This window comes from Pagrus major, chromosome 19 (genome assembly GCF_040436345.1).
Source record: "Pagrus major chromosome 19, Pma_NU_1.0".
In the NCBI taxonomy this organism is placed as follows: Eukaryota; Metazoa; Chordata; class Actinopteri; order Spariformes; family Sparidae; genus Pagrus; species Pagrus major.
In genome coordinates this window covers 15,034,093-15,060,676 of record NC_133233.1, presented here as the reverse complement: position 1 = coordinate 15,060,676, position 26,584 = coordinate 15,034,093, and the positions used below count along the sequence as shown (strand labels likewise).

At 42.7% G+C, this 26,584-nt stretch overlaps 1 protein-coding gene across 1 annotated transcript in view; it reads left to right on the top strand.

Moving 5' to 3' along the window:
* The window catches only part of sema5a (sema domain, seven thrombospondin repeats (type 1 and type 1-like), transmembrane domain (TM) and short cytoplasmic domain, (semaphorin) 5A), a 92,421-nt gene that overhangs the window by 23,940 nt on the left and 41,897 nt on the right, over positions 1–26,584 (top strand). The window contains exons 5-12 of the mRNA XM_073488559.1: positions 2,465–2,563; positions 7,354–7,567; positions 8,839–9,124; positions 11,777–11,912; positions 16,685–16,889; positions 20,345–20,552; positions 22,465–22,582; positions 26,110–26,291. Coding sequence (XP_073344660.1) covers positions 2,465–2,563; positions 7,354–7,567; positions 8,839–9,124; positions 11,777–11,912; positions 16,685–16,889; positions 20,345–20,552; positions 22,465–22,582; positions 26,110–26,291 — 1,448 coding nt within the window. The remainder of the gene's footprint in view (positions 1–2,464; positions 2,564–7,353; positions 7,568–8,838; positions 9,125–11,776; positions 11,913–16,684; positions 16,890–20,344; positions 20,553–22,464; positions 22,583–26,109; positions 26,292–26,584) is intronic.

Sequence of the window (26,584 nt, the reverse complement as noted above, 5' to 3'; positions counted from 1 at the left end):
AAACAGCCACTAACTAAAAAGCAAGCCTCCACCACTGTCAAACACATTTGCAAAGCTGCAGCCTTCTAAACAGCTGATGGCTGTTCAACATTTCCCCGTGGGTTTGGTTATGCCCGAAAATAACACATGGATGAATGCTGTTTACCAGTGAAACTGAAGGCCCCAGATGTTGGACTTTCCCACCAGTGCGTCAGTGAGGGATAATGGTGAGAGAAAGTCAAATCTTCTCGAAGCAGAAATAACAGATCTCCCTTCAGGGAAGACATTACATCAATCGAATAGAAAATCACGAAAATCATAAAAAAAATGTCAAGTTATGATGAAACATATTGAAGCCTGAAAGCAACGTTGAGCTTTTTTTACTGCGCTTCAACATATAGACTCACTGGGAATCCCTGCTTTGTATGTGGGATTGTCTTCAAAAAGGATATAAATCAACGTGTTGTGAAGTTAAAAGCTTTCCCAGCCCTTATTTATAGACTTTGCATAAAGGGAGTTCCTATTGTTTTTTCTTTTAGTGCAGAGGTGTATGTTTTTGTATGTGGTTAGCTGCCATTCTGGCAACAGCTGGTTAGGAGTAGGAACTTGACTTGTAGGTGAACTGCCCAGCCCTGATCCCTGTGTGTGTGTGTGTGTGTGTGTGTGTGTGTGTGTGTGTGTGTGTGTGTGTGTGTGTGTGTGTGTGTGCGCGCACCGCCGTGTATTTATCCTTATGTGAAAGGTGGTTAGGGGCCCATAATAGGCATGCACGGGCCGGCCAGCACCAGATAGCTGTTGTGAATTACAGGCTAAAGCTACCTCAGTCCTTGAGAGTCACTGCTGTCTTAAAGAGTCAAATTGTTTTGCTCACTGTTCCCTTCTGAGGATCAGCTCCTGTGATGTACACTAAGAATAGCATTAAAAGACTTCATTCTCCCGCAGCTGACAGGGCTTTCGATGCTTTATTACCTAGCTCAGCGCGCAGCAATATACCATCGCTTAAGCTATTACACAGATACCGTGCCCGTGCTTTGAGTGAATTTACAAGATTGTATTTTTTTTTTTCTTAATACACGTGTCCGCTCCTCTCTTGTGTATTTGATTTATTTCAACCGGGAGAAGAAAGGAGAGTTAAATTGACTTGACAGGACTTGATTGCTGCCTCTGTTTTGTTTTATAATGCGGGATCCAAGCATAACAGCTTCTGTATTACAGTACAGACGTGGAACATTTGTCAGGAAGTTTTCATAAACAAGTCAAGACTGCGAGGCCGGGCAAATATTAAACACAGCGTTATTTACCGTAGAAACAAACTGCGGAGACGAATTGAATTATACAGAGCTCGCACAACACAACCCCGCTCCTGCATCCGCATATACACAAGTATAAAGCACACAACGAGCTGTACAAACAGCACAGATATATAGGCACTCATAACAAGTGTTTCCACACACACATGCACACATACTTAGACTGTGCTTAGCACCAGGAAACGAGTTGTTTTATGAGTCAACCTCCATCTTGATAGGGGGAAATAAAAGCCCTTCCCTCCTTCCTCCCTTCATCTCTCCTACAGTGCCCTCCACTCCTAAATCAGGTCCTTGAGAGGGGGGAGGAGGGGGAGCCGAGCTCGCCCTGGGCACCTCAAGTGCCTCAGACAATAGCAGATTTACGGGGTTTTAAATTTCTACGAGGGGCCCTCACCAACCCGGCCGTGGACCCTTTCAGATGGAGGGGACCCTATGTGTTTATTACCGCGTCCTAGGACAAAAACAAATGCCACTCTCCGACATGAATACTGACTGCCGTTGTTGTTGCGTTCGAGTTTGGTTGATGGAAATCCTCAGCAAGGCCTGACAGCAATGTTGCGAGTTCGTAACATTCGCCCGCGATCAATCATTTGGTCAATCATTCATTCCGTCTGTCCTGCTTTATTTGTTGTGTGCTTTTAACCAAGTGCAGAGTGGTTTGCTAAAAAACCCAGGCCAAAACCTCAGAGGGGGAGCGAGCCAAGAAAATAGTGGTGAGCATGTACTTCACTATAATTTAAAGAAAAGTGGCTCGGATTGATTAATGTGGGGAGAAACATGCTCGAATGAAGCGTGTGAGAGGCTACACTTTCATTTCACTTTTTGACTAGTCAACAAAGCCAAGGCAATTTTCTCTACTAATCCTGAGTGGTCCTCTCCCACTCCCGCTGCATTTATCTGTTCTCCACCTCATTCAGATCCCTCTCCAAATCTGGTCCCTGTTGAATTAAGATGTGACACGGCTAAGCCGTGTGGGCATTAGCCTTGATTTGACTCTGTCAAGCTTGGCCACGTTTGAGAGTAGCCCTCCCGTGGTTGCAGGTGTTTGTCTCATTTATTGGCATAAAGTGTAATTTTGTCCCTCTGCCTAATGCTGCTGCTTGTCAATGGGTAGATAATGGCGCTGCTGCTAGCTGCTAACCGTGATATGTGTGTTTGCCGCTGTGTTTTCACAGGAGGAGTGCCAGAACTACATCAGGGTGCTGCTGGTGAATGGGAACAGGCTGTTTACCTGCGGAACCAACGCCTTCACCCCCATCTGCACCAACAGAACGGTACAAACAAGAGCAGACTTTCTCTTTGTAGCTTCCCTTTTCTGCTTGTTTTCCACCATGCTACTTTTGTTCACATGAATGCAAATTATTTTTGAACCCCTTTGTTTGGTCAAAGTAAAGTCAGCAAAGTAAAGTCTGACACATTCCAGTGTCTTTGGCAGTGACGCGACCCTCACCTTGCAGGTGGTACGAATCCCTATCCATATTCATTCATTCATATATATAAGTTGAGAGCAGCCGTAGTCGCTCAGTTTCTTTCATTTTCTGTAATATGTGTAACATGTGTCGTTACTTACTACAGATCTGTACAAGAAAGCCTGTTAGCCCAGGAGCATGTCTTAATAAGTCATTATCCTTGAATAGCTGTGATCTGTCAAGCTGGGTAAGCCTGTTAACACTGCCAGTATGTAAGCTGAAGCGTTATTGATTGAATTGACAATGTCAGAAGGAAAAGGTCAAAGTTGATCAACGCATTTAATCGAGGTGTGACTGAGTCGTGATGTTGATACGGCAGGATTTACTGTAGGGGCTCCTGTTGCTGTTTTCACCTCCTTTGTTGTGCAGTCAGGGATGTAGACTAATTATAAGATGAATCTTATTAAGCCCGCTCATTGGAGAAGTCTTGTTACCTCCATCTTGTTAAACGTCGCAATCAAAATATCGCCTTAAGCTCATTACTCCTGATGATCTTGGCGTCGGCCTACGAGTAAACACATCCTTGTTTCATCTTTACCGCCGTGCCCTTTTTCATAAGTCGATGCAGCTTTTTAGCTTCTATTAAATCACGCTGTCTTTTCTTCTATATTTAATTCTGGTGCGCTGCAATGCTTTCACTCCCCTATCTCTCATGCTTCTGCAGTTTCCTTTTCAGCTTTTTATCCCGTATTTTAAAGAGATGTCTACTGAGATTTTTCAGTTTGAATTGCTATTGTGTGTCAGCAGGCTTGAAACATCTTTATTTTTTGTGCGTAACTTGCTGTCACCCTCTCATTTTTATTGCAAAAAGCATCTGGTGCTAATAACCATGTTTCTCAGTAAATAAAGTGTCAACTACAAAACTTTTTTTTATCTGCTGTTGTTGGTGACAAGTGCCCACTGAAGTTGAGCATAGAAATGAAATGTCAGAGTTGTGTGCTCACCTGAGAACATATCAAATATCTGCGTCTACTTTGTGGGATTTCAGCGGAGGGGACGGCAGGAGTTTACTATTATGATGACATTTGTTTTTGTCCAAAAGCACTGCATCCAAAGGTCACGGGCTCATAATGACTGTTTACCGCTGCGAAAATACATATAGTTGAAATGTCATGACATTATTATAGCAGTATTTCATCAGGCGCTGTCATATTTACCCACTGAACGTCTGGTAATGTGAAACACTGGTCACAGCAACAGCAATGGAATCACGCTCCGACAGATTTACTATCAGCCGTGATGGATGAACAGAGACGGAGCAGAATACCGTATTAGTTTAATAAGTGCTCGGAGGTTACAGATTAAACAGCTGTTAATTTGTCTGACTTTTAGCGGTGCTGCCCCTGATGGTGACGCTGATGATGGTGATAATGAGAGTGGTCATGGTGATGATAGAAGTTTTTTGTTTTTTTTTATGTGTGATAACGTTATTAACGAGGAGAGAAGCAGGGACAATGTCTTCACGTCAAAACATATAAAAAGAACGCATTTCACACATAGTTCAAAGACAGTATATATTATGTTTACCTTATCAGCCTCATTGATCTTTTAAAATATCATAATATACTGTATATTTGGAATTTAGATGCCAGCAACACATTTCAAACAAGTTGGGACAGGAGCAACAAAAGACTCAGAAAGTTGTGGAGTGATACAGAAACGCCTGTTTGGAACACTGCACAGGTAAACGTGGTGATAACAACATGATCGAGTATGAAAGGGACGTCCTCGAAAGGCTCGCCGTTGTCGGTAAACAGTTCGTTTGCAAATGATGTCCTAACTTTTTTGGAAACGGAGGTGTCAATACATTTCTTTTCGCTTTTTTCGGTCAGTATTGCAGGAAATGCAAAGTCTCCAAACAGAAATTAAAGTTAAACCTTGTAATATTTGTCAATAATAACTCAGAATAAGGACGATAATACATTTAACATCTTTAACAAACTGCAGCCTACACAGATCACATCTCAAAGCATCTGTTTGTCTCATTAGTGACAACTCTTTCACTGACGTTAGTTCAGAGACCTACCTTTCCTGTTTGGTTCAAAGAAATAAACTATTCGAGTTTACTCCAAATTAGCAGCCAGCCTAGGGTGTCAGTGCGGGGTACATGTGGAATATGTTAGCGAAGCAACACAGTGCGTTAATTAAGCACAGCAGAAATGTCAGATAGGCTGGACCGCCATGTTAACAATGTGTTTTAGATGTTAGTTACGGCTAAATCTGACAACAGAAATAAACAAGTTCCCTGATACATAACTCTGTGACTGTTAGAAACTACTTGCTTCTATGATGACATTGAATGAAAAGTCCAAACAATTTGGGAAATTAAAGTTTTCACTTTCTTGCCAAGAGTTAGACAAGATAGAAGATGATACTACTCTCATGTCTGCTCTCTACATTTGAAGGTTCAGCTGGTTAGCTTAGCTTAGCATAAAGACTGGAAACAGAAAAGCAGCGACCCTCAGCTCTGTCCAAAGGAAGCAAAACCTGCAACATAAACTAAGCTAACCGGCCACTGGCTATCTTCATATTTAGCCTAAAGACATGAGAGTGGCATCGTCTTCTCATCTAACTCTTGGCAGGAAAGCAAATAAGTGCATTTCTCAAAACTGTTGTATTGTTATAATAATGCGAGTGCTGCTCATGATCAGATTGGTGATGATAAAGGTGGTTATTAGAAGCTGATGACAGTGATCTCTTGTGTTTAGTAGAAGTTTGTCGAAGGCAAAGAAGTTATGTCCAACAGCAGAACTGATGGTGACAACTCCTTAATTCTGTTCACGCTCATATGACAGGTAGCTGCCAGGATGTGTCGTGCTTATTAAAAGCTGTTGGCTAGATTTCCTGTCATAGTGGGGCAGTTAGATATTCTCTCAAAAGCCACAATAGTGTCTCTGTAGCAGCGTGATTAGCATCCAACTGGCTCTCGCAGCAGTCTGTCTGAGCTGTGAGCTGTCCCTTACTAAAAAAGTCTCCATCAGAAGGATTCAAAGTCACTTCAGTGTCCTGCTCGCACAGCTGCTGGCTGCACCATAGAGATGACTTTCAGTCCCCGTCCTAAAAAATGCAACGGATGCACTGCAGTCCATCTATTTAGCACTCCTCCTCTTGTTTTTCTAAATGACCCAATTGACCTAAAGGCGGCTATTCCGGCCCAACGAACGAGTCCCGTCAATACCGGGCTTTCATCTCAGGCCGGTAGAGCTCAGACAGAGCTGCTCTGTTTTGTTGTGGTTCGGGCGGAGCAGAGGTGGCAGGAGTTAACAGAACCCTTGATCCAAATCGAACCAGCTCCCAGGAAATTGGCCCGAAGAAGTCGCCTGAACACATGCGCTGAATGGAGTACGGCCTCCCACGTGGAAGTGCTGTCCACAGATTATTCAGTCAGTGAGAGGAGAGACTGAGCCGTGAATCTTTCAAGACTCGCCGCCGCCGCCGCCACCCGAGGGCCTCTGCGAGCGGCGAGGAGTCAAAAAATGTGGAACTCTGATTGATGGAAAAGTAATTGCAAATAGAAACATCTTAAATATAATTTTTGGATGTCAAAACCTGAGATTAGTGCAATCTTTTTTCTTTGCAACACGCATGTGCCCTCAGAACTTAGATGAACTTGGATGGAAGCGCAATCCATGAGCTAATCCCCTCGTATACTGTGTTTACTTTTGCACCATAAAAAATAATTACATCTTGGATTTAAAAAATGCATTACTCCTTTTTGGCATTCAAGGCTGAGTCACTGAGCTATGGCTTGTATTTTTTATTTTTTTTATAAAAACTAGGAACCAGTGCAGTGTGTCAGGGCTAAGCCAGGGTCATGCTGTAAAGTATTTTTAAAAAGCGGGGAGTCGGATTTGGCCTCGTTTTCAAAGGCAGAAAGCGAGGGAACACTGCATCTCACATCAAGCCTCTTTTGATCTTGGAGAGGCTCCTCAAAGTTGTGGTATAATAACGTTATAACGAGACGAACAGCTGGTTGTCCTGTAGAGACAAGAGCAACCGAAGCGAGGAAACACTGCAGCCAAGAGGAACTTAAGTTAAGGAGCCACTTTAAGGACTTCTTTGTCTGAGCAGGTGGTTTCTTAACATTGGACTTCAAGCAGCTGCTCCATTTGTGTGTTTTATGCTACTAATGATTCGAAATGGCTTCTCTGATTATGTTTCCTGCTCCTGAAGGTTTTTGCTTATATATATTATTGTGTCTCTCAGTAGATGTAAACCAAACAAAACATAATGAGATTTCTTTTTTTTTCTGTCTTTTTTTTTTTCAGCCTGCACCATTTGCATATTGGCAGGAACAAACAAAACATTACCAGACTTCTCTGGTTTGCATTTTAATGTTGCCCTTTGATACTCTGTCGTATATTTTCATGCAGTTTTTTTGCAATGATCCATTATTTAGAAATAACAAGAAAATGCCCGAGCACATTACATCTAATGTTTTCATCTCTTAACTCAAGGGATACTCCTGTTTGAAACAATCCAAATCATTTTCCGGGCAATGCCTGCGTCCTGCTGATGCCTATTTTTTCTCTTTCATCTGTAAACCTGCCACTTTCGTCCCCTAACTCATCCTCTTCTTTTTTTCTGTACCGCAGCTGACAAATTTGACAGAGATCCACGATCAGATAAGCGGGATGGCTCGGTGTCCCTACAACCCCCTCCACAACTCCACCGCCCTCATCACCTCCAGCGGGGAGCTTTACGCTGCCACGGCCATGGACTTCTCCGGGCGAGACCCCGCCATCTACCGCAGCCTGGGCGGCCTGCCACCGCTGCGCACCGCACAGTACAACTCAAAGTGGCTGAACGGTAGGAAAGTTTGGGCACAGTTTATGTAAATGTGTGTAAAAGTCATTACACAAAGATAAATGGGCATTTTAAACAGTGAGAAACACAATGAAGGAGAAAAACGTCTTTTTTTTTTCCCCCGTCACAGCTATTTGAACATAAGCGCTGCAGCTGGTGGGGATTCAATGTTTTGCTCAAGAAAACGTCGGCATGGCAGATGCTTATATAACATGGGAGTTGGAATCTGTCTCTCTTGGTTGAAGAACTGTATTCCCACTCAAATCACCACTGTGCTGCGCAAAGTAGTGTAGCGAGTTCTCGAAAAAGAAAAGGCTCCTCATAATTGTTCTGTTGCCTTTGTGTCAGTCAAAACAATTATTTCTAAAGTTACTAAGCAACTAGAAACTCGTATTTATCTCGCCCTTTCTGTAAAGAGCATGAAATTGTGAATTCTTCAGAAATCAATGTCTTTTCCCCCTGAAAGCTTGGAGCCACTTCAAGCACAAACCTCCTCAGTGCAGATTGGAGAACTTCAGACGGCTTAAGGTGTCCAGCCTACAGAGGAGCAGGTCAATCAGTATCTTGTCAGCAAGTGACTTTTATCTGATTCACATTTAAGCTAGATTGAAAAAATAAATTAAAAGCCACCACATACATCGCTTTGCAGCAACCTTCTGGGAAAAGGTTTAATAACTAATTTTATGGCGAATTGATTTTTCTTCCTCTGTCTCCCTGTGCGCTGCCCTCCAAAGGTGCACGGGGAGGAGAGGGCTGAAATGAGGAGGAGGGGGAACACTTTCATTTAAAGGTGAATTAAATCACTGTCAGCGAGAATAAAGTGTGCGGTTTAGATCCAATAATGTCATACATAAAGATGAACGCCGTGGCTGTGACAGTGTCGTGGAGGTCGCGTGTTTCAGATTGGGTGAGAGCTATTACACTACACCTGTGTTGGTCATTTCTCATCCTAACCTTTAGGTTTGGGGAGTGAAAAATGAGTTTTCTTATTACAGCACAACGCCATTAATAACATAGCCTGTAGTTATTAATCCTGATCACCTGCTGTTGTGTGGGCCTCACGCTCACACACACTGTGAGTCAATCAGTCATAACACATACCCAGTCGCGCTCCCACTCCTTCTTACTCCCACAGCCTTAAATATTGTTCTTTGGGTATTTCTTCTTCGTCTCTCTGCACTTCATCTTACTCATTGCTTTCTTCAATTTTTCTTTCTTCGTCATTTTTTTCTCCCACTCACTTTCCTCGTCTCTCGTTACCTCTCCTTCCACAGAACCGAACTTCGTCTCCTCCTACGATATCGGCAACTTCACCTACTTCTTCTTCCGGGAAAACGCAGTGGAGCATGACTGTGGCCGGACGGTATTTTCCCGAGCAGGGCGCGTCTGTAAGAACGACATTGGCGGCCGCTTCCTCCTGGAGGACACGTGGACCACCTTCATGAAGGCCAGGCTGAACTGCTCCCGACCAGGAGAAATCCCCTTTAACTATAACGAGCTTCAGGGAACATTTTACCTGCCTGAGCTGGAGCTACTCTACGGCATTTTCACTACCAACGTGTGAGTAAAACAAGATTTTACAAAAGTACAATGAGAATAATGGGACGTATCTGTGTTCCAAGAGTCTCATGTTCCCAATGTCCTGAGTTTCAAAAGTTCTATGCTCCCAGTTACCTGAGTTCCCAAGGTTCCCAGGACCATATGTTCACAGGGTCCAACGTTTCCAAGGTGCTATGTTCCCGGGTCCTATGTTCCCAGAGCATTAAGTTCCCAGGGTCCCATATTCCCAGGTTCCTAATTTTCCCAGCGTCCTGAGTTCCCAGGGTGCTATGTTCCCAGGGTGCTATGTTCCCAGGGTCCTATGTTACCAGGGTCCTATGTTACCAGGGTCCTATGTTACCAGGGTTCTATGTTACCAGGGTACCCTGTTCCTTGTTCCATAAGTTCCCAGAGTGGTATGTTACCAGGGTCCTATGTTACCAGGGTGCTATGTCATCAGGGTTCTATGTTACCAGGGTGTTATGTCACCAGGGTACCCTGTTCCTAGTTCCCTAAGTTCCCAGAGTGGTATGTTACCAGGGTCCTAAGCTTCGAGGGTCTTATGTGTTCAAGTCAAATAACCCTTACTACAGCTAGCAAACATAGGACCCAGGGAACATAGAATCCTTTGTCATGTTCTCCTTATGTGCCCTGTAACTCTGGGAAACATTGGACCCATGGATCATAGGAATGATGTAAAAATACATTATTCCTTCACAAAAAACATTTACATTGTTCCCACAGAAGTGAAATTATAATAAAAGCAGACCCACTCAGTTACTGTTTCTCCACCTGTCAAACTTTGTCACACAACATGAAGTTTACAATAATAAATAAATAAATAAATATAGTCTGAGTCATTTTTGAAACAATAGGTCCTTGTTTTCACAAAGGTTATCTCCATGGGTTGATTGAAAGCGCACTCTTCAGCTGATATTTTAAAACAAGAATCCTCTTTAAAGTGTCTTAGATATTCACTTGACGGCTACATACATGATGTGGACGTCTAAGACATGAGTCACAGACAAAAGCTCTGCATCCTCCAACAGTTTATGATCCACATAGATGATGTGGATAAAAAGAAAGTAGTCCTAGTGCTTTTCTATTATAATTGTATTATTCTCACATAACCCTGTTTAGCTGCATAGCTACATACTTACAAGACAGAGGTTTTGTGTAGTATGTTACAATTATAATGTTACATACATATTTTAATATGTACTGTACATATTTATGTTTTCACACACAACACATTTCAATTTTGCGTTTTCCAAAGTTTGTTTGTAGAAAAATTGTTTTTCTTTTCCTCTACAAGTGATTGTTATGCAAATGTTTCACAAATGAGTCTGTTTCCCCTAAGTGCTTATTATTTTCCTTTTCTGTTGTGATTTGCATACAGTTTATTTGAAAGAAACGCAGCCTTTGTAAATAATCAAATTAAGCCAATTATCATGTCATTTGAATTCAATTTTAGGTGTTTTAAAAGTGTTTTTTCCACGATCATCCCAGCTCCACTGGTATATTTAAAAGTATGTCTAATTTGCATTTCGCAGGATGAACCAAAGTGAGATCGAGCTAACAGTATCCTGAGATCAGATACAAAATATCAACACCTATCATCAGATTTGTCTTTTATGCTTTGTTCTTTTTAATGCACCCGTAGAACAGCTTCATGTATAATTCAGTATGTTTCTCACATCACATTGTCATTTGTGTAAACAAAGACACTTCAACGGCAACTGCATTATCTTGACATGTGACCTTTTCATGCCATGCACACTGAGTATATAAAACTGAGTGATATGTGACAATGATGTTTACATGGCCTGTTTACAGCCGCATCTTAAATTGAATTTGCAGGAGAAATCTTCTCCCATAAACCCTCAAACCATCCTCCAAACAGGACCACTTATTCTAGCCCCATCTCATGTTTAAATCCCATGAAAGAAGCTTATCGCCATGTATTAAAAGTGTACACTGCACATTGCACATGGGGGGTGTGAGATAAAGGGCTGCATCCAAGTGTGAAAAATATTTTTTTCACAAACACTTCCTCTTTTTGTCTCTCCATCTCACCCACAAACACACACACACGTACCTACATGTACACACAGACCGTTATTAAAAGCTGACTAATCTATTCTTTATGGTCAATGCCTTCACATTGCTGAAAAAGAAGTCTTTTGAAGGGTATTGGAAACATATCCCCCTGCAGGCACAGAGTTTAATGAACAGCCGCATTGGATTATAATTCACATCGCCCAAGTCTCACAGTTTGAGTTGAGAGTTAATACTCTCATTCTTTACTTTCTCCACAGAGGGAGGAGACCGGTACTTGTTGAAACTGACAGCTTAAAAAGTCAAAGCTGTATTTCAGGCCCGAGATCTGTACAGTTAATCAGACAAGCCGAACAGCTTAATTGTGTCCTATTGCTGGATTTATAATCCAATAATGACGATCACTTACGCCACCGCCTGAGTCTTTCTGTCCGGTGTTTGATTTGTATTGTTGGCCGAGAGCAATACCAACATACAGAGGTCAGCTTTATAATTACCAACTTTCTTAATTTCTTTCTTCTAATACTTCCCTCTGTTTCTCCCTCCCTCATCCACAATCCCCTCCATCCCCTTGCCCCTTTTGCTGGGTCTCTCTTCCCTGTTTCTCTATTTCAGAAACAGCATTGCTGCATCTGCGGTGTGTGCCTTCAATCTCAGTGCCATATCACAGGTTTTCAACGGGCCCTTCAAGTACCAGGAGAACTCGCGGTCGGCATGGCTGCCCTACCCCAACCCCAACCCAGACTTTCAGGTAACAAACTAACACCAGCTTGCTAACATGGTAAAAATGCCAACTTGCCGTTATGTATAATGTATGTTCACCATATTGTACCATGCTTATGTTCGCTTACTAACTCTAAACACAAAGCAAAGCTGTGGTTAATGGGAATGCCCAACCCAAGAACTGAAATTTTAACATGATGATGGCGATCGATGGTGCCAATAAACGACTATTCTCAGGTATGTTTTCTCCTCACCCCTCTGTTGAGGCACCTGGCACACTGACCTGTCCCATTTGAGGTTACAGCCACGCTAGCAGCTCTGTGAGAGGTTGCAGTGCTTTAACGCCAACATGCTAACATATGCTCAAAATTGCAGATACGATGTTTACCATGTTCATCTTCTCAGTGTCGTGTTTAAGCTTGACAGATATGGCAAACACTTGCTAATAATTACAAAACACAAAATACAGCTGAGTCTGATGGGAATGTCCAACTGAAGTATTGGACAAACTGACATTTACACTTAATGATGGCAATAAAGTAAAAGTCAAGGGATCAATATAATAACTTCAGTTCATGCTGATTAAATATCTGTACAAAATTTTGTGCCAATCCATCCAATACCCGTTATTTCACACTTTATATTCCAGGAAAAAACAAAAATGTCAACCCTCTGTAGGCGCTAGACCAACACTGGCATCACTATAGTCCCCCCAGTTTGTGAAGTGTGTATGTGAGTTAAAGTTCAGAGCTAATCCTTAATGATCATTTGTTCATGCTTGAGGTGCTTTGGACCCAACATACTGTCCAATCAGTGTAGCAATATGCATGCCTACGGAAATGTATGCATGTGGTCGTGTCCTGATAGTGAATGTGTGTTCACCCTGATGAGTCCGCCTCAGAGTCCCGGCAAGCTCTTCACTCTCATTAATTTCCTCCCTCTTTCCATCATCCCGCTTTCTCCTCATGAACGCACGTTACGACTGCTCGTTATAAAATCCAGTGATTTTTACAATGGCACAATCATTCCTTAAAGATGTTTCATGGCCTCGTTCTGTGAACTGTAGTCTCTTTTCTAATAAACCGTCCTTGTTTTGCACAAGTGCCACTTTGTATTTACACTCCATCCTAAAACCCGGAGGGGAAAACCGAGCGGTGCCGGGGCACCTCATCCCGGTTTTTAGGCTCTGCTCTGTGCTGACGACACAGAGGGAATGTTTTATTAGCAGAAGTGGCTCTCAGTTGTCGCAGGCTTAGCAGATAGCGAGGGAGCTAATCCACGCAGCTCTCCATGAGGGATTGAATTCCCTCTGAGGTCTGGCTGCCAATGGGTGACACACGCCTCACTTCCACATCACAGGCCCCTCGATCATGTTTCCGTCAAACCAGCATATGCACGAGCGTTCGCTACGCCTGGTATCGAGAAGTTGCACACACATTATCTATAATGACATGCTCATGCAGGAAAGTGCTAGCTGTGACAGTTTACAGAGAATAACACATATACATACTCATGAATGTGTAACACGGGAGGTGTCTCACTGCCGTCATGCGTTTATCTACATGTACATAAAATTAACTTACCGTCAAGGAAACCAATTTTCCTCTATCTGGTCAGTGCTGACCACAGGTTTACCCTGTTCTGCATACTGTGGGTACATCCCTGAGAGGCCCTTATATACCATGAGGCTGTGTTCCTTCAGGATAAACCAGGATCAGTTCCTCCTCTCCATCCACATATCTCTATTTAAGCTCCGGCACAATAGCTGCTCCTCACTGCTGGACCGATGCACACTTTATCTAGCTTTCAGTGACATCTTCATCAAGCATTTGTCAATGTTGGAGGATTAGATTTACGAGCGCAGGATTTATGGCCTGCACCTTTTTTGTGTGTGTGTGTGCACACCTACACACATGCACAAACATACACCTACGGGCAGACCAGCCTCCTATAAAAACCCCGAACCGCTGGCACATATCTACTGTACAAATATGGCTGCGAAAATAGAGGGTTGCTCATCGCTGCCAAATAGGGATAATTATGACTGTGAACTCATCAGTCAACCCTCACACTGATCATTGATTGAGAGCTTAATTCCATGTGTGTCTGCAGAGAAAATCTCCCCATTTATTTGAACCACACAGATTGATCCCGCTGGTTTTTATTCAGGCTATGAGTCATGTTCGTTAGGCGTTTGGAGCTAATACCATCTCCGTTTTGTATAGGTTTTCTGTCATACTGTAATTGCTTACTGTAAAAAACAATTCATTGTTAAGCTCTATATGTAGGAAAATATGTTAGGTTGGAGTCTGAGCCAAGTGAGGGATGGAAAGTTTTGTTATCTTGAAAGAGCTGTCAATTTTCTGCACTTTCTGTTCAACATTGATGAGCAATTTGAGCCCAAAACTGACAAAATATTGTAATCAGATCTTACCGGGATGCTGTTAAATGCTAGATAACATGGTGCGCCTTTTAAACAAAAGCCCATTTGGCAAAAAAACATGCTGTAATACAACCATATTTCTCAGTGGCACTTATCATCCTGGCAGAGCACAGTGTGCTGATGATGAGCGGGACAGCTGAGTGTTGGATGGGCCCTCAGCCAAATGATGTCCCTCACCTTGACTGTTCTGAGGAAATCACCACATCCATCTCTTGGTACATTCACAGATGTCATAGACCCTCACTGGTCAGCGCCTAACTTTGTCTCACTGTGGCAGGAATACAATCATGCAGACACTTTGGGATTCACACACATGCACGCAATGCAAGGACAAATCCCAGAAGGAAACCTTAGACGTATGTGTTATTATACAGCCCGCACACATGCTCCGCATTCAAGGCACATACACACACTGTTGCATTTCCTTGTCCTTCAGGGCTTTAATATCTCATCTCCTGATGTGGCGAGGGCACTGATCCGTTGCCCATCCAGGGGAAGCCCACTACGTTTCTCATCTGTCATCCCAGGGAAGGCCAGATTGATCTGTATTAAGTGTCCGTGGTGCTGTTGCTACTAAAGTTAGTCGGCGGGAACTAATCACCACCCAAGGTCCAGTCGTAGCTAACTACGATGAGGCTAGCCCGGAGCAAAATCCGTGCAGCACATCTGTGATACAAAACAAAAACAGCACCCGTCATTTGGGTTAGTGTAATTGTCGTGCTCGGCTTATTTTTGTTTTCCCTGCCGCTCTACGTCTTGGAGAAGGTCTATTCTTTGTGGAAGGCGCCTCAATCCACAATCCTGACCCCAGCCGTTGACCTCTTTTACTGAGAAGGACATGCATGGTTAGCTTTAGTCATCCAGCTCTGCCTCTGCTGGGATGGCTTTAAGCCTCACTCTGCTCCATTTTGCTTGGTGGAAAAAAGGCACTACATTAAAAAGCATGAATGTTGTAGCTGTCCTGGGGAGGCCATGTATCTCCAAAATGTCAGATTTTCACAGAAAAAATGGCCTGTTTTCATCTTAGAGATTAAACACTTAACTATGAGCTGAAAAGTTATTTAAAATGGTTTATTTGGTCAAAGAAGAGGGGGTGCAATATGTAAGAATTCAATTGTTATGACCACTACCTGCATGGCTAACTGAGCTATTAGTTAGCAGCAGTTAGCAGTTACTCTAGTGATACTGTATGCCGCCCCCTATTTGTATTGAGTATGAATTCAAGAGGTGGCCTATTCTTACATATTGCAACTTAATCCTTTACAATCTGGAGATAGATAGTTTTCACTGGACAACGACAACATGCCACAAAACTATAGACTGTATATTCCTTTAGCACGCTATCAGTGCTACAGTGTGCCATGATGATAAAGCCTGCCTCTCTCAGCAGTATGATATACTATGTAGTGCTAGTTGGAACATCTTTCAGCTTCAAAATGCCAAAGATAATCCCTCATTTTGTATCCCACAAGAAAATAAAGAAATATAGTAAAAATCGTGTCATTAAAACTAAAGAAATTAACAATTTTATTATTAAAACACACAGAAACTCACACAAATACAAACCATATTTGCAACTTCCCTTCCCTGTTTTAAGTCCCATTTGGAGACCGTTCGCTTTATTGAGCTCATTTTAATAAAAGAACTCAGGGAAATATCGTACATATTAGATATTAGAGGTTATAACAACGAGCTGTGGCACCGACTCGGCTCCAGGTTGGAAAACTCTGCTGGGACGCAGAACGACGACGTCGAGCCAACAACGCCTGATAAAACCAAATTAATCTGCGACAATGAAGTCTACCTATTTATATGAGATACTTACGTTATTCCAACTGGACTGTTTTTCAGACAGATCCAAACATTTTAATACTTTTTTGGGGTACTTTGTTTGAAGGGTATTGCACCAGAAGAGAATGCGGTTTGTTTTGTGTAATATGAAAGGCAATAATGAAGCTCTGAAGATGAAAACATTTAAGATATTAGCTTATTTTTGAATGAACAATCAGAAACATTACAATTGGGGTACTCACCAGCAATATATATGCATATGAGGAAGAATCTAATAAAACAGATAACTACTCGCTCAGTCAAACATTCATTCACTCTTCTCCCATCAGCCGTGGTGTATTGACTACAAAGCCTTTAGGTTGTGAGGATAGCAAACTATCACAACGAGGCGGCAATCGACTTTAAAGCTTTGTTCATTTAATCATTCGGTCCTTCCCTTTTCCCGTCTCTGCTGGCATTTCTGGGCAAAAACTCACTTATTAATGTAGCTTGTCAATCCCAAAGAGCCTGGCTGTTATTAACAGAGTCAGTCAAACTTGTCCTTTCTGTCCTCCACACCTCCACAGTGCGGCACCATCGACTCCGGCTCCTACGTGAACCTGACTGAAAGAAACCTGCAGGACGCTCAGAAATTTCTGCTGATGCATGAGGTGGTCCAACCCGTGGTTCCCGTGCCCTACTTCATGGAGGACAACGTGCGCTTCACTCATGTGGCGGTGGATGTGGTGCAGGGGAAAGACATGCTGTTTCACATCATATACTTGGCTACTGGTAGGTTTTTGGCACTCTGAGTGACTTCTGAGTGCGTGTTTAGCAAAATCAGTAGGTTTTCATACATGTAGACTATTTGTGTCTACATACTGTACATATTGATTTCTTTTTTTATTCATTGGCATCATTTTGGGAGTCTTGCATGTGTCTGCTGTGATCCTAAGATGAGTGATGGAGCTCTTCATAAATATGTAATTTTCTTTTTTGGTAATTTCACAGAAGAGATGTCTGTGTTTTTGTCTTTAATTTTGTCTGCTTTCACAGGTTTAATGTGGGCGTATGGAGGACTGAACCTGCCAAAATCATAAGCGACTAAATCACTCAGTAAAACAATTTGTATGCCAAAAATAAATTCAATTAAATAATTTAAAAAATTACATTAATCGATATACCTGTATATCAATGTACCTGTACCTTTTGCATTTGTATTAATTCCTCTATTTATCTACATTCCCATTTAATATTCCACTTTATTTATTCATTTATTATTGTTTAAATGTATGTATTTATAATTGTTAATCATTCTGTTAATGAGGGACACAATTTTACCAGAGCCATTAATTGGAGAGAGTCGCAGCAACGAAAGTTCAAAATGCTGACTGTCACGAGATTCACGGAGACCTCAGATAGTTCCAGGAAGCTTATAGAGAATATATAGAGACAGAACAGCAATTATTGGTTACAGTAGTCAATAAATGCATAAATGCTCTTCTGCTGAAACTCTATTGAGCTGCTAGTATTAGCAGCTAACTATTGAGAGGCTCCATGATCCGCCGTTGCAGTGAAAAAATGGAGTGAAATTGCCTTGGAGTGAAAGGCAATGGCGCGACTCTCTCTACTCAAGGGCTCTGGACGTCACAAACTATCGAACACCAGTCAGGATGAAGCAATAATGACAGTGGTGGGGATGTTTGCCAATGTTGCCAGCACTGTCAGGCTAATCTGATCAACACACACCTGCATAGTCTTGGAGAACATAGTTGTAGGAGTGCTAAACTCTTAATAAATAACACCTAACCTTGCGTTGCCAGCTTGAGCTTTACTTGACGCTTTTATTGTCATGAGTGTTGATTTTTATAGATGAATACATACAATATAAAACCAAGTTCAGGAGCTTCAAGTCCCCAAATTGCACTTTATGTATGAGAAAAGGGCCCGCCAGAAGAATAATGAAACCAATAGATCTGTAGTTCTGAGGAGACATCAAAGCTTAGCTGTCTGACACAAGTTTGATCGCTCTTCGCCTCCATATGTCCTCCATATGCACAACGTATCACTCTGGTGCAACCCCTCACTAAGAGATCTTAGACTCTGTGAAACAGCCAAGAGCCACATGTGTCAAAAGAAGACAGATGGGTGATTAAGAACATATACATACATGCAGCTCTGATTTAACCCCTCCACGTTATCCCTGTCTGAACTGCACGGCGCTGCCTGCTTATCAGTGGACTGTTTGATCACACGGGTGTGACAATGTGTGATGTTGGACTTGGCAAAGTGCTGGAAACAGTATCAGCAAGACACCAGATACACAGCAGCGGTCGGTGTCTGTTCTGTATTATGATATAACAGACAATATGGATTATGAGCGGATGTGCTGAACAGAATTTGAACGTAGTGACCCACTTCACTGTGCTAATGTACCGTAGGCCCACTGGGAAATGTCAACATGATCTTCCTGTTGTACCGTCGGTGTTATTTTAGGATATCACACATACAAGCACACCCTCTCGCACACACGCACGGCCCGTTCCAGTTCAGTGGCTCTGTGCTTGGCATCTCCCTCGAAAACTCCCCTCTCATTGTTTGCATGGCGCTGTGATCAATGTAGTGTCGGACCAGAACTGCCCACACTGCAAGTTCCCCAGACACTACCCAGACGCTAATGAAAACATCTGAAACGCTGCCAAGGCCATTGGGTAGCGCACATATTGTACCTAATCACATTCTATTATTAACGCATAAATGCTCTCCGCTGATTGGGTCCGTTGTGGAAAACCTGATAGCTCCCAACTGGGGGTCCAAAGATGTCAAGGTGTAAGGTTCTTTTATTCAAACAGCAGATTTCAACTCCCTTGTTACTCAGCCCTCATTACTAATTTCAGCCCTGCAGCAGTATTTTTCTCTTGCAGTTAACGTGAACAGAATTCAGTTAACTGCAAAAGATTTCCGAAAGTTCCCGGTTCCCCAAAGTACCACTTTTTAAAACCAGTAATGGAGTTGAGAGATTGTGAAGTTACATGCCTTGAGAAAAAATAATTAAAAGGCCAGTGTTGGAAAGTTATTGGAAAACTTTAATCACTTACTCATTACATATCACTAATTAAATTACATTGCTTTCGTAATTACTGAACAGCAAAGGTAATTTCAACCTGTGTGGAATTAGAACAGGAGACATTATAAGATATCCCTTTATTGATCCTCAGTGCGCTGCAGCAGCACAAAGAGAAATGAATGAATAGAAGAATTCTTAAATATACATACATATATATATATAGCAAGCTAGCTAAGAACACACACCATGAAAAAAGAGACTTTCCCATTACTCAACACCAGACACCCACTGAACATATAGTTAGTAAATAGCACGCTAGCTAGCTAATTCTCGTCTCATTTATGGTCTGATAAGCTTACGTTCAATAAATTCAGTGCCCCGTCTTGCTATTTTCTTAGCTTAGGGTTGGAAAAACAGTGCACATATCCTGGACCAGTCTACTCACTGATTGGAAGTTAATAATGAAGTATTACTGGGAGCAGTAACTGCATTGTAATCCCTTACTCTACTTGTAACTTGAAAAAGTAACATTACTGCAACACATTACCAAGTAATGTTTTACTGTCCAACCCTGCTCGGAGCAATACTTAACTTTTATATCCTTTACTTTGAAACAATCTATTAGCAATTCACCCTTCTTCCCATGGCATCCCTGTGCACCTAATTACTTTTTCTTCACCCAGGGGATTTCATGTATAATAGATTATGTTTGTTTTAGCTCTCCCAAAAGAAAATCTGCCCCTAACTTTATCTCCCGGGGCCTACCTTACGTAAAAATAAAGGTCAGGACGTATTCACAATGACATGCATTTCCACGCTTTTCTTTCTCAGAACTACAAAGTGCTTTCTTCCCCTGGAATATCCCCCTTAAAGAAAAGTAGGCCAGAAATCATGCATTCAGGTACCATAACCAATTCCCTGGTTGCACCTACAGCACTGCATGTTGATGGCATAACCAAGCTTGGCACGTCAGCCGCCACCAGTCTTTCTTATTTCGGGAGTGATTTCTGTGTGTGGTTCACACTGAGTTCACGTCGACTTCCGTGTCCCTCTTCAAACTCTGCTATTCTTACCCCTCCTCTTCTTCGCTCTTCACCACTCTTGCCTTCCCTCGTATAGATAAACACCCTCCTTCCTCTCTGTGACCGAATCCTCTCTTCCTCCCTCTCTTCCCCTCCAGATTACGGTACTATCAGGAAAGTGCTCTCTCCTCTCAATCAGTCCACGGGGAGCTGCCTATTGGAGGAAATCGAGCTGTTCCCACCCAGGAAGCGGCAGCCGATCCGGAGCCTGCTGATCCTGCACAGCCGGAGCGAGCTTTATGTCGGTGTTAGAGATCAGGTCATCAAGATCCCGCTCAAGAGATGCAGCTACCACAAGAGCAGAGAGTGAGTGCAGCGCACAAACAAAAACACCATTAATCTCAATGGAAACTGTCAAAAGCAAATATGCACACGACGAAGTTTTAAAGCTGCCTCTTTCATAAGATGCTTTTTATCTGCGAGGGCCAGGCCTGTGTGTTGGTCAGGGGGCCTTCGCTGAGATTTTAAACCCCGTAAATCAGCTTTTGTCTGAGCCACTGGAGGTGCCCAGGGCTGCCTTCCGTCTGTCCGTCTCACTGTCTTCCTCTCGTCATTGAACCGTGCTGCAGCTGTGTATGTGTGTGTGTGTGTGTATTAAGCAGATATACTGTATCGAGTTTCTGTCCGTCTGGAAGACGCGCCGTCAAGGCATAAATATTGGCAAAGAAAACCCGAGACAGAGGCCGCGGTGCGAAGACTCACCATAAGATTGGGATCCCATCCATCATCACGGGCAGAGAAAAGGAATCACACCTGCATTCCTTATCTCCCGCACAATGAGCTGTTATTGGAATACAGAGAAGAGTCAAGGCTTCATGTTACAGCTGTGGCTCTGTGATAGATGCAGCAGCCATTATGGCACTTCATCACCTCTTTCACGGCTTTTTCTTTTTTCTTTTTTTTTTTTTTTAAGAGAGTGCAAGGGAAAACAAAACAGATAGAAGAAATAAAAGCTTGCACACGAACTGGCAGCTACAGTACAGGGAGAGTTACTGGGTTCATCACTGACATTTCTTTGAGGTTTACCTGTTTGAAATATTAGAAGGCTGTCTCTCTTTTTGGCTGTCTTTGCTGTGTGACTCACTGATGGGTGGTGTACAACCACAAGGCCCTGAAGGCCCTCTGAAAGACAGGTATTAGCTTGTTCTGTCACTCTTTCATTTTGCACCGCTGCCGTCATCCCTTCTATCCCTATCCATAACTCTATGCTTTTCCTTAGCCACCCAGACGCTACGTCAGTCACCCTGCGTGCGTGAGCGACCACCGGGTGTTTGCCTCTCCGCATTCTCAAATGGATGGCTGCATTAGTCCCGTGTCCTTGCATAAGTGCACTTGTGTCGGCGCTCGGTTCATTGTTATGAAAGCCACGGACAACTTCGGTTGCGTTTCACTCGAGGCATGTCAGGCGGCGCTGATGCTTGCAGCTGGGAGATATGTCATTGTGCTGTCACCGCAGACTAGTATTTGCATGAAAAGAGTAACATCAGGCTTTTTATTGCACTCGATAAACAACCCGAAGCAGATATGGCAGAGACGGATCCAGCTATCTTCGCGACAGTATCCTCACAGTCAATATTTTTTGGGCTGATAAGCTATTTGAGTCAGAGATGTATTTGTGTGTGTGTGTGTTTGTGTGTGTGTGTCTGTGTGTGTGTGTGTGTGTGTGTCTGTGTGTGTGTGTGTGTGTGTGTGTCTGTGTACGGACACAGAACTATAATCCTGGCGCTGAAGATTACCTGAGAAATCAGCGCATTGTGTTAAGACATGATTTGAGGCCGCTGATGCGATGTAAGCATCGTAGAGAGAATCGTAGCACTCTCCATTCATAAATAAACAAAATTATAATTTTTCTCCTGCCTGTCTTATCTCTCCTCTCCTCTTCTCTCCTCCCTCTCGTCCAGGTTAATTTCCAGCTTCGACACTTTTCTGTCTTTTCCCAATCTCTTTTTCAATGTTTCTCCCCTCCTCTCCTTTGTCACTCACTCCCCCTGCCCTCCTCTCCCATCTTATCTCTCCCATTCCCTATTTTTCATCCATCAGTTCCTCACCTTATCTCCCAACTTTCTCCATAATCTCTGCTCTTTTAATCTCCCTGTCTAAACCTGATGTTTGATTATGTGTCCTGTCACAGTGCAGAGCTATCTCTATTCACATAAGACAGCTTAATAAAAGCATATTAAAAAAAAAAAAGTTAACTTTATTCTCTCCGTCCTTTCAGAGCCTGTGTGGGGGCCAGGGACCCGTACTGTGGCTGGGACCTGCTGTTGAAGAAATGCACCACGCTGGAGGAGAGTGTCAGAATGAGTCAGTGGGAGCAGAGCATCACAAAATGCCCTGTGAGTTGCTACCTGATGTCTACATACATCATTTTACTTCACTGGCTGTCTCCACTTTGAAACTTTAAAGTTGTAAGAAAACACAATTATACTTCCCCGGCCTTCATGCTCTCCTCTTCACGTGGATTTAATACTCACATTCATCTGTGCTCCTCTGGAAGCCACAGCCTGCTCTGTATTCTCTCCATACACTCACAATCTCCAAGCAGCAGCCCCTAAAAACCAGCCTCGGAAACACATCCGCGCCGGAGAAAGGGCATCTTGGGATTGAACAACTTGACTTTAAGGGAGTGACGCACACCCCGGGAATGATCCAGAGCGCTGCCTCAATCATTCACCTCTGACTACTTGTTCATTAGTGAAACAATCTCATCCATTTATTTTAACGTGCACCAAATTTGGGAGCAGTATAAGGGGGTGGCAAGCCTATCAATTTCAGAATGGCTCTACTCCTTTTTAAGCGTTTCGCGGACATCATTTTCAGGCCAGTCACAGCAGAGAGTGCGGTGTGCCTCCCTACCCTTTAATGTGGCTTCGTGTTCAGAGGGATATTTGGCATTTGAGCCACTGAGCGCCCAGTGGCATCTGTCAGCAAAGCTGTGGCAGAAACTTGGCCAATACTGCATCCACATATGTATAAATATATATATATATATATATATATATATATATATATATATATATATATATATATATATATATATATATATATATATATATATACATATATATATATATAGATATATATATATATATATATATATACATGCATGCCTATATGCATAAACAGGCACACACATTATGATTTTGCCAAGTCACATTGGCTGCAACTCAGCATTTATTTTCATACGCTGGAGACTGAAACTCCCTTAGCCAATTGGAGCATTTCTGTAGCATTACTACATTAAACATAGTCATGCTGTCATTTATCTCATCCTGAAACTGCTTAGCTTATAGTTTATTTACCGTATGTGTTGGAGGTATAGTTAAACATTTTGGGAACAGTGCTAATTTAGATGAGAAGCTCGATACCACCCTCATGTTTTTAAGATAAATATGGCAAATATAAAGCTGGAGCCTGGAAAGAGTCAGCTTAACTTAATATAAAGACTGGAAACAGCCAGTCTGGATCTGTCCAAAGATAAATAAATAACAAATAAAACAATCCACACCTCTAAAACTCACCAGTTAACCCATTGTGTGCTTTATATATCGCTACTTTAATCAGTGCATAAAGGGAACATGAGCAGTACGTGAGCAGTGGTTTCCTGTCCACTAAGCTAAGCTAAGCTATCTGTCTCCAAACTATTACTTTCAATGCAAGATTTGAGCAAAAATCTGTGTTTCCAGCAGAAGTGTGGCCACCAAGCCTTTAATTTTATATTTGTATTTGGCCACAGCACCGTCCACACCGGCAATGTCATCTGTATTTACTCACTTACCCTTGGTCTAACCAGGTCCGATCCATTTAGCGTGAGCATGAATTAACTTTGGCAGTTATAACTTTGAATGCTGGCAGAGTGAAATGGCCATACAATAGGGCTCGTGAAGCCAGAGCAGGATGGTTAAATTGTTTGCTGGCAACAATTTAATGCCAAGCTGGAAAAAAAAAAAACAGGGAAACAAGAAGCTGCCTTTTATCACAGTTAGTGTTTCACTCCCTACGAGTCCATTAACAGTTTTTAAAAAGGCTTAACTGGCTGAATGTCTGGAAGTCTGGAGCTGGAGGCCAGTCAAGGGTTTGTACAGTGAGTTGCGTTGTGTAGGCAGGGACAGTAGATACACATTACCAACCTGTTCTCAAACACCATCTGGCAACACAGTCTCAAATCTATATGGAAACGAGCAAAAATTAGTTCCTATTTCAGGGGAAGGTACAAGTCTTAGTCAGTGTTCTGTATGTTTTTCACTCAGGTAAAATGAAAATATTCTTTAGAATAAAAAAATGGGACAGCTGTTCCAATTTCAGCCTGTGAAAAAGACATGATTTCTCTTATAAACCACATAAAGCATGAGTGGTTCTCATCATCCTTCGGGGTTGATCGATCATCCTGTTTCTTGTGTCCTTTTCTTTCTGCTTTATACTTGAATGAAAGAACCTACTCTTTTATTTATTTATATATATTTTTCAGGGACAAATATTCAACCTGAGATTTATAACGCCATACACTGATCTGCCACAATGTTGAAACCACTCGCTACAATGCAATGTTCTGCTGGGAAACCTTGGGTCCTGGCATTTTTGGTGGATTCCACTAGGCACACACCACCCAAACACCTTACCGTTCAAGTACACCCCTCATGGCATTGGCAATCGGCAATAGCAATTACCCCTGCAGCAGGATGATGCACCCTGCCACATTGCAACTGCTCAGGAACGGCCCGGAGAACATGACTAAGAGCTCAATGCGTCTACATGGCCTCCTAACTCCCCAGATCACAAACCGATCGACCATCCATGGGTCGTGCCAGAATTGTATGATTCATGGAGGCCCTACATCACCACCCACAGGGCTCAAAGGATCATCCAAAAACGCTAAGTCTGATCCACGGTGGGGCCTCAATGGATCGAACTTGTTGCCATGAGGGGGTGTACAATGTTTATGTTTAGGTGGGTGTGGACGTGGCATCCACAAGATTCCTAGTACTCAAGCTTTTCCAGCAGAGCACTGGATAGTACTAAGTGGTTTCGACTGATCAGTATATATTCATGCCCTATATCATTTATGGTCTAAGCTGTAAATGATTGGTGAAGAAAGGTGCGATATTGCCTGTCTCTGTCTAGCTGTTTGTTTTCTCTGCAGCCCACTGATGCAAATGTTGTCTGTCTTAGCCAAGCGTCCCCCATTTAGGCAGACGGCAGAGTTCAATTACCAGCAAGAGCGGAGGGCAGACGTTATTTCTGCTTCTGCCAAAGCAGCTGATGATCACGCTCTCGCCTCTCCCCCCATACATAAGTGTCCTTTGCATTTTTAAATCACCCTGGAATGCAGCAGCGACGTGGCTCATATCATCTGCAGCTCGGAATCTCACGCCGGTGCTTTTTTTGTATTTAGCTCGTACGCCAAGGACATCACTCGTAATTCATAGCTCCTGCAATATCGGAGCCTTCGCGTTTCATTCTGTTTTGCTTCATATATCTATTTATGTTGCCACTTTTTTTTCCTCATATTTCTGTCCTTTGAATGTGTCCATTCACGGCATTGATTTTCCTCTCTGAATCTCCCTTTTGCTATTCTGGAATCTCATCATACCCTGAGACAATTTTCATACATCTTCCTCGTGTTTATGGCACATTTTCGCCCATATAACCGCACAATTTTGGATGTGCTGTAGATGATGTAATGCAGTTATTTTTGCATCTATTTGAGGGAAATTGATTTCTGTTTGCGTCCGCCATAGTAGCCGTGGGCGGTGTTTCCCAGAGCAACACATCCCTGAGAGCATCGGTCTAATGCAATGACCACTTTCCGAGAAAGGCCATTACTCTGAAATTGTTTATTTTTTGCTCTTTTCATTGCTAACAGATCCGCAACGTGACTGTGGATGGAGGCTTTGGCTCCTGGTCAGGCTGGTCCACATGTAGTCATAATGATGGAGGCAGCGCGGGGTCCTGTCTGTGTCGGACACGAGCCTGCGACAACCCCGCCCCTCAGTGCGGAGGCCAGCAGTGCCATGGCATCAGCGTGGAGGTCGCCAACTGCTCCAGGTAAATCATTTTTGTGACGACGCCACATCTGTCTTTGCCGGCAGTTTATGAATATGTACAATGGTCTTTTGTATAAAGAGGATGGCACAGTAAGGGTGTAGATACCAAAAATTGTTAATTTATTCCCTGCATCCTCACACCTAGTCATCAGAAAAGCACACACATTTAATTGTTTCCTATTACACATTCAGTGTCACTTATTTGGGGCTGAAAAGTGTTGATTGGGTGTTGTTCACTCCACTCGCTCAGCTGATATGAGAATGATTTTAACACTCCGGGTTAAAATTATCTGC